This window comes from Oxyura jamaicensis, chromosome 14, assembly GCF_011077185.1.
Source record: "Oxyura jamaicensis isolate SHBP4307 breed ruddy duck chromosome 14, BPBGC_Ojam_1.0, whole genome shotgun sequence".
Taxonomy (NCBI): Eukaryota; Metazoa; Chordata; class Aves; order Anseriformes; family Anatidae; genus Oxyura; species Oxyura jamaicensis.
The window spans coordinates 4,014,715-4,029,711 of NC_048906.1; the positions used below are offsets into that span (position 1 = coordinate 4,014,715).

The window sequence follows — 14,997 nt, forward strand, 5'->3', positions numbered from 1 at the left end:
AGATGGAGTTTTTGTTTGTTTTCTTTGTAAGGAGTTTGGCATAGAGATTAGAGGAAGGTGAAGTTACCTGGAGGAGAGAGGCCCAAAAGGTGTTCGGAAGCAGGACACTCCTCTTTGCCTTCGTTTTCTAAATGCTTGCTCTACTAGTTTGGCTTCAGAGGCAGGGTCAATTCGCCAAAAGGAGCCCTTTCCAGGCTCCTCCTGGGAGCGTGGGACTTTAATAAAGTAACGGTTCAAGGAGAGGTTGTGCCGAATGGAATTCTGCAGGAAGCAGAGGAATGAGATGATTATTTTGCCATGAGGAAACATGTAACAAAGACGGACGGGTTTCGCTGCACAGCTTGGAAAAATAAAATCCGTACTGCCAGAGTTGGTGTTGAAGACAGAAACAAGTCACTTAACTCACAGAGCTCCACAGTCACAGAAGTGTGAGAGAAAATCTGGGGAAATTAGTGAGACAGAGCTTCTCCTAACCACACAGAAAGGTGTGTTTACTCGATACTGTACAATCACTTAAATACATCTGGAGTCCTGGAATACGGTGGCTTTTCTATGGAAATGAATGAAAGCAGAGCTTTTTCTGAGGCAGGGGGAAAGCAGTGCAAACCACATCAGAACTCTCTCAAGACAGGCTTTGTTCTAGGCAAGCGGAAAAAGCTGTCTGAGCCTGTGCTAACTGCTTACTTGCAGATGATCACTGGGGTGCCCAAACATGCCCTAAAGGACACCGCATCTCATGGTAATCATAATGCAAGCCAGCCAACGTGCCCTCAAACATCTAGCTCCGAGAAGAATCCATTATTTATGTGGCACTAGTCTAGCACCGTAAGGCTCTCCAGGTGTTGACAAGACTAACTAGCCTCTCCACTGAAAAAGCCCACCTCTGACTGGGTGCAGCACTCTCTGTTAGGCCAGGGGAAAGGCTCAGCAAGCCCAGGTATGCACCAACTCATTCTTCTTCCACTTTCAAAGGAAGAGCTTTTGTAGCAGCCTTAAACAAGCTCTTCAGAAGTAAAGCCTATTCTGTGTTAGGGAAAATAAAAAAAAAAAGGCAACTTCACCCTTCACTGAAACGCAGCTATCTTTGAAGCAGGATGCAGCAACTGGTTCACAAAGCACAACTCTGCTGAGCAGGTTAAGGCAGGAAATGAATTCCACAGTTAATTAGAACTGCAGGGAAAAGCCAGGGAGGCAGAATGCATTTATTCCAATTGTACTCAAAGTGCACCAAGCCATACTGCTCCTGCCAGTTGAACACAATGAAATCAGCAGTTGCAAGGGACTCTTCAGCTGCATTGGTGTATTATATTCAAATGAAAACACCCATTTCAGAGGTGTGATGCCAAGAAAAAGTCTGAAAGCAGGTGGAACTGAAATTTCTGAGACTTTGAAAACAGCCCTCAAGTGATCACTTTAGTCTGATTTAGCATGTGTTAGCTACATCCAAACCCTCCAGTGAAGCTGGTCAGATTTCCTTTAATACCACATGGAAGGCACAGATTCAAGTTTCCTCAAGTTCCCATTCTGAGATTCAAAACTTGGAAACTGACTTAGGCAACGCAGTAGATAAACTGGGAAAATAATACACCTGTGATGTTTTAAGGCAATATTAGGATTTCAAAACGGAACCTTAGTTTTAGGTTGGACATCTGCTTGGACAGACTACTCCAGAGAAAGACAACGTGCAGGATTAGGCAAAATTCAGGCAAGTATCTGGGCAGGGGAGTTACCCATAGGAAGGATGTGGAAAAATAAACAAATATGAAAGACAGCTGACTGTGGAATTAGAAGAGTTTCAGAAAACAGCCCAATGGTAACACTACATTGCCCTGTAAAGTATTTCAACAAACTAATCACCCACAAACAAACTAGTTAGCTTACGTTAAACAAATTAATTCTGGGAATAGTCAAAGCAGCTCTATTCTCAGTGCTCCAAATCTTTAATAAATGTATTATAAAGTAGATAAGACCTGACAAAGTAGTTTAAAAGCTTGTCATATCAAAAACTTACCTGCCAGCCTTTGTCAGCAGTTCTGTAATATGGATAATGCTTGGTAATGTGGGCATAGATCCCACTTAGTGTTAATTGCCTGTCCTGTGCTGAAGAGATAGCCTGCACAATTAGCTGAGCGTAAGAGTAGGGTGGCTTGGACTCGTCCTAAGGAAAAAAAAAAAGTTTAGTAACTTCCTACGCTAAAGTTCACCAGCAACCCCAATTAAAACAGTCCTTCTCTTCCCTTTCACTCCTGCTTTGCACTGCCACCTCCCAGTTCAGCACAAGCATTTGTGCACAAACAGAACTTAAGACAGATTAAATTATCTTCTCCCCCCAACATCCCCACCATCAAACACAGACAAAAATGCTAATTTTAATCTACTTCCATTCTCCACTGAATTTGCCACATGTGCTTATGTCAGCACAAGGGACAGAACAAGGACAAGCAATTGGAAGCAAAGAGTTACAGGGTATAGAGCACACTCAGTGCTTTCAGTGTTCATGAAACTAAAGCTTTGAATTATGCCCAATTACAACTAAAACTTTGTTAGAAAGTTTCATGCAAGCATGGCACCAGTTCTCTCCCAGCCACAAGCCCAACATGAAACTTGATCCTTTCCCTTCAGTCTCTAGCAAGACTCGTTTCATTCTAGGAACTTCAATTTGTTTTACAGATCTGATATTCCCAGCCCTTCATACTATTCCATTGAGAACAGCCCTTCTTGTCTCAAGGGAGAATTCAACCTACAAAAAGAAGTCATCTAGTGTTGTGCTTCTCCACCCAAAAGTCTCAAATCAGGTGGTTTTGAATCTAGACCTTTAACTTTGATCTGAAGATCAGCTCACCAAAATTAAGTTTTATCATAGCAACTCAGTTATTTTTTAATCTAAATTCCATTGTGACTCTCCTCATTTAACGCTTGCTTGACAGGTGTTTGTTTTAATGTCTGACTACAGATTTCTCATGACAAGGATCTAGTTTCTTCCTGTTTCCCTTTTCCTCAGCTGTGTTTTGCAAAATACCATTAATTAAAAGAAGAAAATGAGACTGAATTCTAATGGTCCGTTTCTTTATGGGTTCTTGATTTATCAAACAAGCAAGACAAATTATTCTTGCTTAACCCTGTTAGTGAATGACTTGAATACATTTCGGGCAGCTAAACAAAGCAGATTTATCATCTACCACAAACAAGACACTGGTTTGAAGTCATGGTCTTAAAACCCTGGAGGATATTGCACACAGCGCCCTTATGGCCAGGGTATTCTTAGACTCATTTAACTGCATTCAGCACTGGCAATAAACTGCCAGGTCTTAATAAGCCTCCCAATGAGCCCTGTTGGGTAAGTAATGTTTCTCTGAACCTTTGGGCTGTCCCCGCCAGATGCATCTGCCTGCTGTTCTGATGCTGCTTTTGCAGCATACTCTGCTGCCAGCTGCAGATCCGAGGTAATGTTGTGAACAAAACGATATCCTGAGGATCCAGCACCACGTGGACTGGCTGGGCAAGAGTTGGGAACACTGGAAAGGCAAAAAGGAAAAAAACAAAATAAAACATTACCTTATTTATTAACAAGACACATGGTTCTTACTTCCTAAGGCACAGGAAAGCTCCCAAGTTGCTGAGAAGCATATATGCCCTGAATTTATTTCTTCCTTTGTGGCTTAGCCAAAGCACAGAAAGATGTGAAGTAAATACAAATAATCAGAAACAATCAGAGAATAATGTGGAATTCCTACAAATCCTGACACCATCACCCCCCTCCCACGATCACAAGAAAACAGTCTCAAAGCATTGAACAGCTTCTCTATGCATGGGACTTAGACAAATACACACTGAAATTGGGATGAATAACTAACTACAGAGCTAGAGACAGGTATTGCCTTGATTCACCAAGCACACAAACGCAGCTAACAAAAGGGAGCTGCAGTCACTGCTACAGAAGGCAGCTCATCTCATCAGCTTTGGTTAGCGCGGGGAAGAGACATCTGAGTCCCAGGACGACCACGAGATGGCATTACAGGAACAACTACAGAGCAGGAGAACCACGCTAAAGCTGATGAAAACCTACAAACAAATAAAAGGTCGTTGTAATTTGCAGCACCACTCAGGCACACAGAAGTGAGTGCTAGAAGATGAGAACTAATCAGAAAGACTTGTCTAGGGATCACACATCCTTGATTGGCAGGGTACAAAGGACAGGAGGAGAAGGATGAGGCTGGGAAATTTAAGACCTGAAGTTCCCCTCTTCCATCTCTCCTCCGTTCGGTGCCACCCTGCAGGGAGGGGTGCAAAGCCAGAGTGGCACGACATATAGCCAAATCCCAGGATTACATACATCTTCTGCATAAGAGCTGAGAAACAATGAGCAAGAAAGCAAAACAATACACAGAAGATTAACATAGCAAAACAAGCGGTTCAAATTGTATGACAAGATGCAAAATGAAGCCCACAGCTGGAACCAGCATTCAGGAAAACTGGCATAAACAATCCTCTTACCAGTAAAACGCCCAACAGCAGTGCTAAACCTGACAAATAAAGGCAGTGATACCCACACTGTGCTAAGTGCTGCATGGGAAACACAAAACACGGTCCCTTCCTCACTAAGGTGGCTGGCCAAACAGCCTTCCCCATACACACAGACACGCAGACAGAGAGGAAACTGTGAGACAGCCCTTGTTTGCTCAGTGGGTAACACCTCCTGTGCACAAGCAATGTGACAGGGTGAAGAATGACCGTTTCCTAGCAGTCCACCCCGTAAACTGAGAAGTGCAGCTTCTCCTGTCACTGTGACACCTCTGCAAATGGCTGCGGTGCTGAGCTCAGCACCAACTAAGACTGCTGTCTTTTAAAAGGGAATTACAGGATCGAAGGGGGAGGCTCGGTGAGAAATAGGGCAACAAAAATAATCCAGCCACAACAAACCCCTGCAATAGGAAACCCGAGCTCACCCGTCTGGCATATAGGGTGAGCCATACAAACCACTGCACAGGGCTTGGTAATGTTTCCAGAGCCCACTGATGGTCCTTTGTGTGATGCTGTTCTGAAGCATGGCAGGAGGTGAAGCTTGCAGGAGGTGTAAGGTAAATAGTGTCAATGAGCCCATACATAAATCTGTCCTTGTGAGACATAAAAGCATTTCTTACCTAGTCTTTCAAAAAGCAGAGACCTGTTTGTGCAGAAAAATTAATCCAAGTTTGCTATTCCATGCTTTGAGCCCACTTTGGAAGCGAGTAATGCCACACCACAGAAGACACTCTTGATATCTTAGTGCTCACATGCAGAGCTGGTGTGAATTTAATTATTTTGCTGTCATTTTTCAACAGCTTTTCCCTATACACACTTCTTATAAAGTGTAGATAATTACAAATTAAAGTAATTTTCATACATGAAACAATGACAAATCAAAAACATGGCAATTCTTTTTATCTTAGAATTTGGCACGTGAGCAATTATTGTAACACACAGACTAGGAATGGAATAGCATGAAACAGTTTGCTGCTTCTTCATTTGCAGAAATACATGAAAAACAATCCATATAAACAGCATCCAAAACTTAGGTCATGGATATTGAAAACAGCAGTTTTCCAGTAAAAAACACTTCAGAGATATTTCTTTCCTCCTCACATCCGCTCTTTTTTTTAAACTATTACGGCTTCAAAACACTGTCCCGTGCAGTTCAGGCACTGGAATTGATCCAACTCTTCAAGAAGGAAGATGAAGTTGCCCCACTTTTACTGTTCAAATTTGAACTGTTGAAGCTGATCATGAGCATTAAGTATAACTTCTTGCTTCAAATAAATAAATATATAAACAACCAACCAAAACCCCTCACCTTGCGGGGCTGTGATTCTATTAAGAGTGCTGACAAAGTCCCTCCGACCTGAAGTGCTGTTAACTCCTTGAAAAGCCCGTCTCTCCCAGCTGATAGCTGCTGAAGAGCCTGATAGTCCCCTAACGAAGCAGCTGTCCCTTGGGACAGCCACAGCAGTATCTGAAGATTTGGGAGAAGTATGGGACTTTCACCAGGATGGTGCGCTTCCATCCACGTGGACCTGCCTCCTTTCAGCCTGCATCAATCATCAGATCAAGAGACACCGGTACAGAACAAACACCATGATCTTTTAGCCACTGCATGCAAAGAGACAGGGTAACATGCTGCTGAGTGTTCAAGCTCTCCGTCAATCATCGCTGAGCTCTTGAGAGGAAGGGAGAGAGAGCTGACTAGGGGAAAAAACAAGGTGACACAATCTGTTCCCCCCCAAACGCAGGACAGAAGGAGTGAAGAAATTGTTTTACTAAAAATACCCTCCTGAGGGTTAAGTTAAAATTAAACATTAGTGGAGTTTAAAGAAAACAAGCAAACACAATGCAGTGACATCAGTTTCCTGGAGTTCCTGGAATTCTCCTCGCCACCCAGAGCAGGGGCTGGCCAGGGACGCTGCATGCACTCCCCCCCCCTTATTAAGAAATACTAAGAAACAAAGACTTTTTCCTCCGAACACCTGCTTGTGCTATAATACACAATCAAATGTGGGGATGGCAACTACAACTTGCTGGATATTGACATCCCCTCAATGCTTGAAGAGATAATGTGATCCATTTTAAGACTATAAACATTTACTGAGCTAAGCTACAGCCAGGTATGCAATTTCACCCAGCCCTCAGCCACCCGCACACACTGCTGTGATCCCTGCTTACTGTCCATGCGAATACTCATTAGCTTACAAGCAATCTAAGCTAATTTGCATTAAACTTGTCTGCTTGGAAGAGGGCACACTGTGGAGAAGCATGCATTTTATGCCACTGAAAGGCACCCAGCATGTAAGCAAACCAGCTGCAGTTGCCCACAGTCTTAACCCCATGACACCATGGTTAACGCCCCACATCCCACAGATCTTCAATATCCACCGAGGATTCAGCATCTCGACTCAAAACAGTTACTGCAGGCAGCCACTGAGACACAGTTCCCCAAATATCACACCAAGACTCAGCTTCAGAACCAGACCGTGACCACGTGCTGAATCACAACAGCCCTTTGCAGCATGTTTTCCATTTAATACTTAACCCTTCTTTGGTTGTAGGGCCAAGAAGAGGAGGGCTGAAAGCAGTATCTGCAATACACTCACCCGTGTAACAGGCAGAATGTCATAAACACAGGGCTTACTTCTGGCTGTTAAGAACGTAACAGATCTTGTAGCATCATGATTCACTTTTGACTCCTGCCAAGAAGAATCCAGCCTCTTAAGTTCACATCACTTTTTAACAACTAGAAAATCTTTAAATACCAGCTATTGGAGATGTACAACTTAACTGCATTTCTGCTGGAATGCTCCAAATCAGTTTGTTTTAACTGAAGAATCAGAGTACAAAAATAGGATGCACCACTGTGTGCATGGTGCATCCACACCCAGGATGCTGGATGTTGTTCTGTCCCATCTCGTTAAAAAAAATAAAACAAAACAAAATCATCACACCACCATTACCACAGCAGGATCAGAGAAGGTACTGACTGGGGTAAGTGGGATGATCAGAGACAGGGAATGGATTCCATACAGAAATAGTTGAAGACAAAAAGCTGAGGTGCAAGGAGAAGCCTATAAAAACAGCCAACAGAAGGTGTACAACTCCCGGCTTCTTCTAACTGAAGTGCTGGTGAACATGAAATGAAACTAACAGCGGGTCCAAACCAAGAGGAAGTCCTTCTATGTTTGTAGTCAAACTGTGGAACAACATGCTGTAAGACAGGGCTGATGCTAAGTTTATGTGAACACAAAAGACCATTATAAAAGTTTGTGGGAAAAGGAGGAAGACATGGAATCATCAGGGGCTTTATGAGACAAGAAGTCACTGCTCCAAGGCAGTCCTTGAACCATGAAAATGGTGGAGGCAGACTGAACACCAGTTAGCATTACTGGGTATTTTCTGTGTTGTTAGCTTACCCCAAAGACACCTGTCTGAGGCAGAATACCGGGCTAGATGGATTCGTTGCCTGAACACACGCAGTGGTTCTTATGTAAAGATCTCCAGACTCTCTCCATCCAACCACATTTTAAAGACTTGGGGCGGGGGAGCAACAAGTGCTTAAATGATTTATTTATGGTCATATTACAAGTCTGTTAGCAAGCTGGGAACAGAAACACTCCCAAATTCCAGTGCCAATTTCCCCAGAAGGACAGGCAGTAGGGGACTGCAGGAAAACTGCTGTTACTTAATTCCATTCTTTTCTGCAAGAAAGATATCTGTAGGGCTCAAGCTATGGAAGCTTAATTTAAGCCAGGTGTATGGATAAAGTATTTTCCCTCCCTAATGGCAAAGAGGAAAGATTAACCGGGATTCCACATAAAATTGTTCACCTGACTTGGAACCCGCATCGCTAAAGAGAAGAAAAAAACCCTCTTGTGGTTTGGGATATGGTACTCACGTGAGCAGTGCCTTTGAAAAATGCCTAAATGCACATTTCTGAGGCAGGTACAAAGACAGAGCAGTGATAAGAAACCACCTTGGCAACACTGCCAACACAAAGATTCCTGTCTGAGCAGGCTTTTTTTTTTTTTTTTTTTTTTAAGCCCCAAGTCAGTACAAAGGGAGAATCCTCATTTCTTAACAGGACCTTTTCTAATTAGAGGTGTGTTTCCCTGCACACAAGGACTATGTTAGAGAAACACCACGGATCTCTACTACTCCTATACTCCGTTTCAAGTGCTTACAAATGGGATACCAAAAGATATAGGGACTACTTTTTTTTTCCTCTCCATGTGCAATAAGCAAGAACCAGGTCAAAGTACAGCACTTCAGCTTGCGAAACAAGCATTTCCACGATGCACCAATCAGAAGTAATGGGTGCAAATCCTCCGCCACTGTCTCCTTCCCCAGCCTAGCCCCAAAAACGTAACTCAAAGAAAGGCAAGCCCTTGCACGTTGCACGTTTCAGACAGGTTTCAGAAACAATCACAAGTGGTGAGATTGCCAAACCACGCTGGATTTTGATGTGAAAAGGGAAATATGAGAGCTACTCTGCCTGCTTAATGCTGAAAAAAAAAACGCAAAGCTGTTGAACAAGCCACAGTGAGAGAAAGTTAGCTATCCACAAAAGTTCAAATTGTTTTTACTTGTCTCTGCTCCAGCGGTTCCCCTCTTAGAAAGGAAGTGAGCTCACTCTGACTGTGGATTCAGTGAGCGTTTTACACCAGCGCTGAGCAGGGGAAGTGAAGGGAAGAGGAAGTGCTCATGTAGCTGGTGACATCTGCAGCCTTTCCTCCAGCACATGGCTTGGCGCATCTCCACTAGCACATGGCCCATTATCTGACATAAACATGCGTAGGAACTCCTGAGCCTGGTATAGATCGCTGCATTTCTTATGTGATGTATATACATCGCACTACTTGGCTTGTGGTTTGGAGACAAGGGCGATTAAGAACAATCACCATTCAGTCCAATTGTGGGAGTTACCAGAGCTATATATTCTGCCCAAATGCAGGAAGTAATGGATAACCGAGACAATGCAGAAGAGCCTGCAAAAATCCTGCCTTCAAGCTCTTTACTGGCTTTTCAGTTACATGGCTAATAGTGCTGTAGGAAGAAGGAAAGCCTAAATGAATTGGAACATGCAATATTTATGTCCCACTGAGTGCATGCAACCACTGAAGTCAGGGTTCATCCAACTTCCCACTGCATGCCTTTCGAGAAACATGCAAGTTCTTATTAAGAACCCAGAGTTCTGAAACGGTGTTGTATGGCTGTCCTAAAGCCTAGGAAAAAGCACTCCCTCGTTAGCAAGCCAAGTCTGAAATAAAGCATATCCAGCACTTACACATCTAATATAACATGGCTCGTAAGAACATATACATACACACCACCCCCTGCCAACTTACACTTCCATGATGCTTTACAGAATAAAAGCCCAATACATAATTTATCTACTACACAGTCTTGGAAAGTAGTTATTACACTCCACATGCATAAAAAACAACCAATGAATTTAAATGACCTGTTAAAGGCCACAAAACCCATTGGTGACTTAACCAACATAACTGCAGTTCCTGAAATGCAGGCCTCTGAATAACCCACAATCAGGGCATGCAGCATGTTACTGAGCTCATTTTGCCTCGTGAAAACAAAGGGAGTGCGTGTGTAGGGGGGCAGGGAAGCAAATAAGGTTGAAAAATTTATAGCTTCTGGAACTATAACAGTTCAGCTCACGTCTTCTGTTTTGCTAATCAAAACTATAAAACAAGAGTGAAGAAGGATGTCAGCTGATCTTTCATTTATTCATCTCATTAATTTCACTGCGAACTAGGTATTGACTATTCTAGCAATGACTGAACATGGGCAGGCACATTAAGTGCTAAAAATTTTCTAAAATGTAAGTTTAGGCCCAAATGCAAATACGGACCACTTTAACTATTAGCACTGAACCTCACCAGATGCTTCCTCACAGGGCTCTAAGGGCTCTTCCTGCTATATGCCAAAGAATTTTTATTTTTATTTACTGATAAAGACCGTGTATGTGAGCTACATATCCATCCCCTTTCAGCACAAGGGGAGTACAAGACAGTGTTCAAGCCCACAGTCATTCTGGGGCAGAGATAAGCCAGAAGTAACTGCTGGAAAATGTGAATATTGATACTGACCTCCACAGTGCAGCACTCTGAATTGCTTTATTGTAGCTTTTTTTGTTTTTATTAGTGTGAACATTTTACTGTTTAGAATAGGGAAGCGCATACAGAGAAATTAGGTTTCAGAAATACCCCCAAAAACCAAGCCAATAACCCTGAAGGGCAGTACTTCAGAGAGATGCTGCTGCTTCAGAGGGAACTTCAGAGTGTGAGCTCTACTTCAGAGTTAAGCTACCACTACAAGGTCACTAACACCAACTGGAAGATTAGAAAAAAAAAAAAAAGGCAACTAAACACTATAAATCTGAACTCCAACTCAGCATCGCTTCGAGACCAGGAATAAGCTCCAGCATCATACCTTGTCTCTGTGGATCTGTTTGTAATCCAAGCACAAACCGCTCTGAAGACTGGATTACAACACACATGGAGACGCATCCATGTAGGTATTATGGATTTACAGCAAAACCCAGGCAAAGTTAAGGGGTTGGTAACACAGGTGAAGAATTTAGGTCATCAGTAAGTGTCACCAGAAGAGGATGCTCCAGATGCAACTGCAGACCCTTAAAGCCACGTACTGAAAGCCAGTCCCATAACCTCTGAGATTGATTGTGAGCATCAGATGTCTCCCAATGGGCAGAACTGAATTTAGCCAAACTGCACGTGGCTTTCAGACAGCTTTGCAGTGCCATGAGTCTACTGGAAAGAGATTTGTGCTTGAATCCAGGTGCTACTCTGCCCTTTCTTATGATGTAATATGGACAGGCTGCTGCTACTAGTTTCTTGCAACCACAGTGGCCTTTTCATTTCAGACCGTGGAAGTCTGATTTTTTTAAAGTTTTTTTGAACTCAAAGCAGGAAGAAATAAGTTATTGCCTGTGTGTAAGCCTCACAAAGCATGCTGCCAGCCAACATTTTCCCTTAAAGCTGTACAACAGCATTGAAAACATCTGCAAAACAGCCCCTCCTGGAGATAAAACACCTAGCTAAGAAAACAGTGGAAATGCTTCTCCCTGGGAGTAAGCAGGAATCTTGCTTTGCAAAGCTGCTGAGGGTGGCAGGTTTGCTTTTGTTTAACTAAAGCTCATTCCTTCTCTAGGCGGTGCACTTCGCAGAGGGAAAATAAATAGGCTGGAAAGAAACCCAGCAGCTTGCAGGGGGGGGAACCTTCAGCGAAGCAAGCTGCAGTGTGAATTGGGAGGCAGAGCAGGGCTGGGGGCAGGAGGGCAGGGCTGGTTCTGGGACCAAGGGGCGTCCGGGTGCAGGGAGCGCAGGTAAGGCCCCGGCCTGTGGCCTGCTGCGGGGTGGAGGCAGGAAGAGGAGGCCGGGAGCCGCTTTCCAAAAAGGAAATTTCACCCGGCCAAGGATTTCCAAAGTGCACTAATTTTCCATGGGCCAATCAGGGAGGAGCGAGGCAAACGAACCAAATTAGGAAAGTAAATACTGGAAAGGGGGAGAGGGAGGAGGAGGATGAGAGCAGAGCCTGTGAAAACGCCTCCTGAGACAGCCGGGGAATGGGGTGAGGGTCCCAGCCCCGAGCCCCCTGCAGCCCTGCCCTGGGGAAGGGGCTGAGGATACCTTGCCAGCCTCATGTGCTGATAGAAAGACACCAAGACAGACAGCCAGAGTGCACATCGACACGGTCCTGAAGAGCAATGTTCCCCTTCTCAGGGCTAAACACCCAGATCGTGTCCCAGATCATGGCCCCGCAGTACCCGAGAGCTGCGAGACCCCACGGAGGGAGAGAGGGAGGTCGAAGGGGCTGAGCAGGGATGTTTACAAACGTGTCAGCCCCTCCTCTGGAAGAGGAACTCAGAAACGAAAGGGATTTGGCAAGTGAAACCTCAGATGTCTTTTGAGGTTTTCTGAAGACTCTGCTGGGTTTGCTTCTGCTCGAGACAAACGGATGCACTCATTAATCATCTTTAGTAAACACCCCGTTAGGGGCCGAGCACAATTCAACACCACTATTTCCACTTTCTCCTTATGCAAAAGAAACATTCTCGGGGAGTCAAATATCAGTTGCAGGCATATGCTAGAGTCAAAAGATACAGCCTCTGTTAGTAACATAAACCACACTGTGCTGCTCTGCACAGGATGACTGAATGGAAACTAAATACCATATGTTGGCAAAGAAACCATCCCCCTCCCCTCCCAGCAACAAGCTTCATCTAAAAAGAGAAGGTTAAATATAAACTAAAAGCAGTGCCTGAACAGAGGGCTGAAACCACAGCTACCTCCAGCCCCCTCTTTCTAGAATATCTGCACTGCACATCTGTGCAGCTCTGCAAGAGGGGGGAAAAACCCAAACAAGCAAGGGCCTCCAGGCCTATGCAAAACCAAACGGGCTTCATTGTGACCCTGAAGTCATTCTCAGCCATGTCGATTTGAATACTACTCACCAAATTAGCACTAACTGACAGAATATGTTTGTTTATTACAATGTTTTACAAATCTATGGACAAGAAAACAAACCAACAGCTATTACTGTTACCAGGTACACTCTCGTTATTCTGGGGTCTGCACTTGTTAAAACTGTAATACATCACCCTATACCATCAGATACTGATTATTACTTTATTAACTAATTATTACTACTTCATTATACTTTAAGTAACAACTTTAATGTTAAAAGAGATCACTGCAAAGCTGTAACATCAACTCTTTGCTGAGAAAGGAGAGAAAACAGTCGAGACAGTAACTTGATGTTCAGCTTATGTCTACTGCACATTCTTGAATCAGTTAGCTTACAAAACAGGATACTCGCACAGACATCCATTCAAAACGCTACAGCCTCTCGGTACACGGTCAGCATCCTCCCCATTTCCTTCTATTCCCAGGAAACCACATGCCAATGGCCACCCTCGTCCCTAGCTCCAGATAACACAGGCACCACCCAGCAACAGCAGAATGTTATTGAGATAAAAATAAAATAGGCAGTCCTAACAATATTTGCCTGCTTTCTTTTCTCCGCGTATATAGGTGGTTCTTGATAGATCTCTCTAATTCCTCTGCCAAAGATAAACAGCTCCATGCTGAGGCCAGCCCCCGCCCTTTGAGCTCTTAAACAAAACCCCTGCGCCCTGCATTTAGGCAACAAAATTTTAAACTGTGTTCCATCAGTCTGAACATCAGATATTTAACAAGTTATTTTTAACGGGGCATTTCATGCATCAAGTATAGTGGATAAAAGAACACATGGCTGATAAAGGCCAGTGTCAGAACAGAGATGGAGTTTCCATAATGCGCAGAGAAAGATGAGAAGAACTGCAGGATGACTGGGGATGGGTAACATCTTACCTGATAGTGCCTGTGGGGGACGGGAGGGGACTGACCACACTCCGGAGATCCGGCTCCGGGATGTGGATCTTCAGAGGCGATATTTGAGGGTAAAGTGGCCGAAGGGGAGGCGATGAGGCTTCTTCTTTTACTTCCTCTTTATGGTACAAAGATGTGAACTGGATCTTTATAACCGTGCTAGGGAATCGAAAAGTACACCTGTATAGGAAAGAAAGGGAAAGTCACTGTCACACATGATGCTAAACAGTTTGAATGTTTTTATATGCAACTATGCTATGTATATATTAATGATTCAATAAAAATCCACCACCGACTATAGCGTCTTTCTGCTAGGAAAGGAACTGTTCATCCTTCACAAATCACTGCATATACATCACAGGGATTTCAGATGCAAGCTGAAGGCTTGGGTAGGCTAAATGATTTCCCCAAGGCGATGTATTCCATCAATGACTAAGCATGACGTAGAACTACAAAGACAAACTGTTGGGTTCCTGCTTTATCAAGGTCTAGAATTTATCTTTTATTAGCTCCTTGCACATTAATTCAGGAAGGTATAAGTTACTAGAAAGTATCAGGCCACGAGTAGCACTGCACAAAAAAGCCATAAAGACCAGCCAGCCCAAACAGCCTCCAGGGAAGACCAGACAGCACCATTTAGAGACCGGCCTCTACACACTGTAAAACTAATACCCTTTTATATCTCTGCACATGATGCTAAAAGATCATCTAGCAGGTTTCCTATTAAAGAAACATTTATTTACAAGTGCTTCCTTTAGACGGCATGGATTATAGCTAAGAGGGTCAGAACAGGGCCCCTACAAGTCTGTAGGGTTTCATTTCTTATATAAAAACATTTTGTTCCAATTGTTACTTAGAAAAAGAAAATAATCACACATCTACATGTGTAGCCTTCAAGAGATGCTGTGAAATTCAAAAGGAAATAAGCACTGACATTTTCCGTATTTGAACAGAAAGCTTTCTAATTTATAGTGTCTACAATAGGCACGGGGCCGTAAAAGCGAGTGTTCTGCAGTTCTACTTATTGCGCTTTAATTAGACAATAATGTGCAATCAATACAAGCTTTCC

The 14,997-nt window shown here is 43.6% G+C and overlaps 1 protein-coding gene across 2 annotated transcripts in view; it reads right to left on the bottom strand.

The window, feature by feature from the left end:
- Positions 1 to 14,997, bottom strand: part of FOXK1 (forkhead box K1) — a 46,562-nt gene that overhangs the window by 7,255 nt on the left and 24,310 nt on the right. For both annotated transcript variants that reach the window (XM_035340093.1, XM_035340094.1), the window contains exons 2-5: positions 13,911 to 14,108; positions 3,359 to 3,515; positions 2,012 to 2,158; positions 68 to 261 (exon numbers count right to left, since the gene is read on the bottom strand). In XM_035340093.1, the coding sequence (XP_035195984.1) occupies positions 68 to 261; positions 2,012 to 2,158; positions 3,359 to 3,515; positions 13,911 to 14,108 (696 nt within the window). The remainder of the gene's footprint in view (positions 1 to 67; positions 262 to 2,011; positions 2,159 to 3,358; positions 3,516 to 13,910; positions 14,109 to 14,997) is intronic.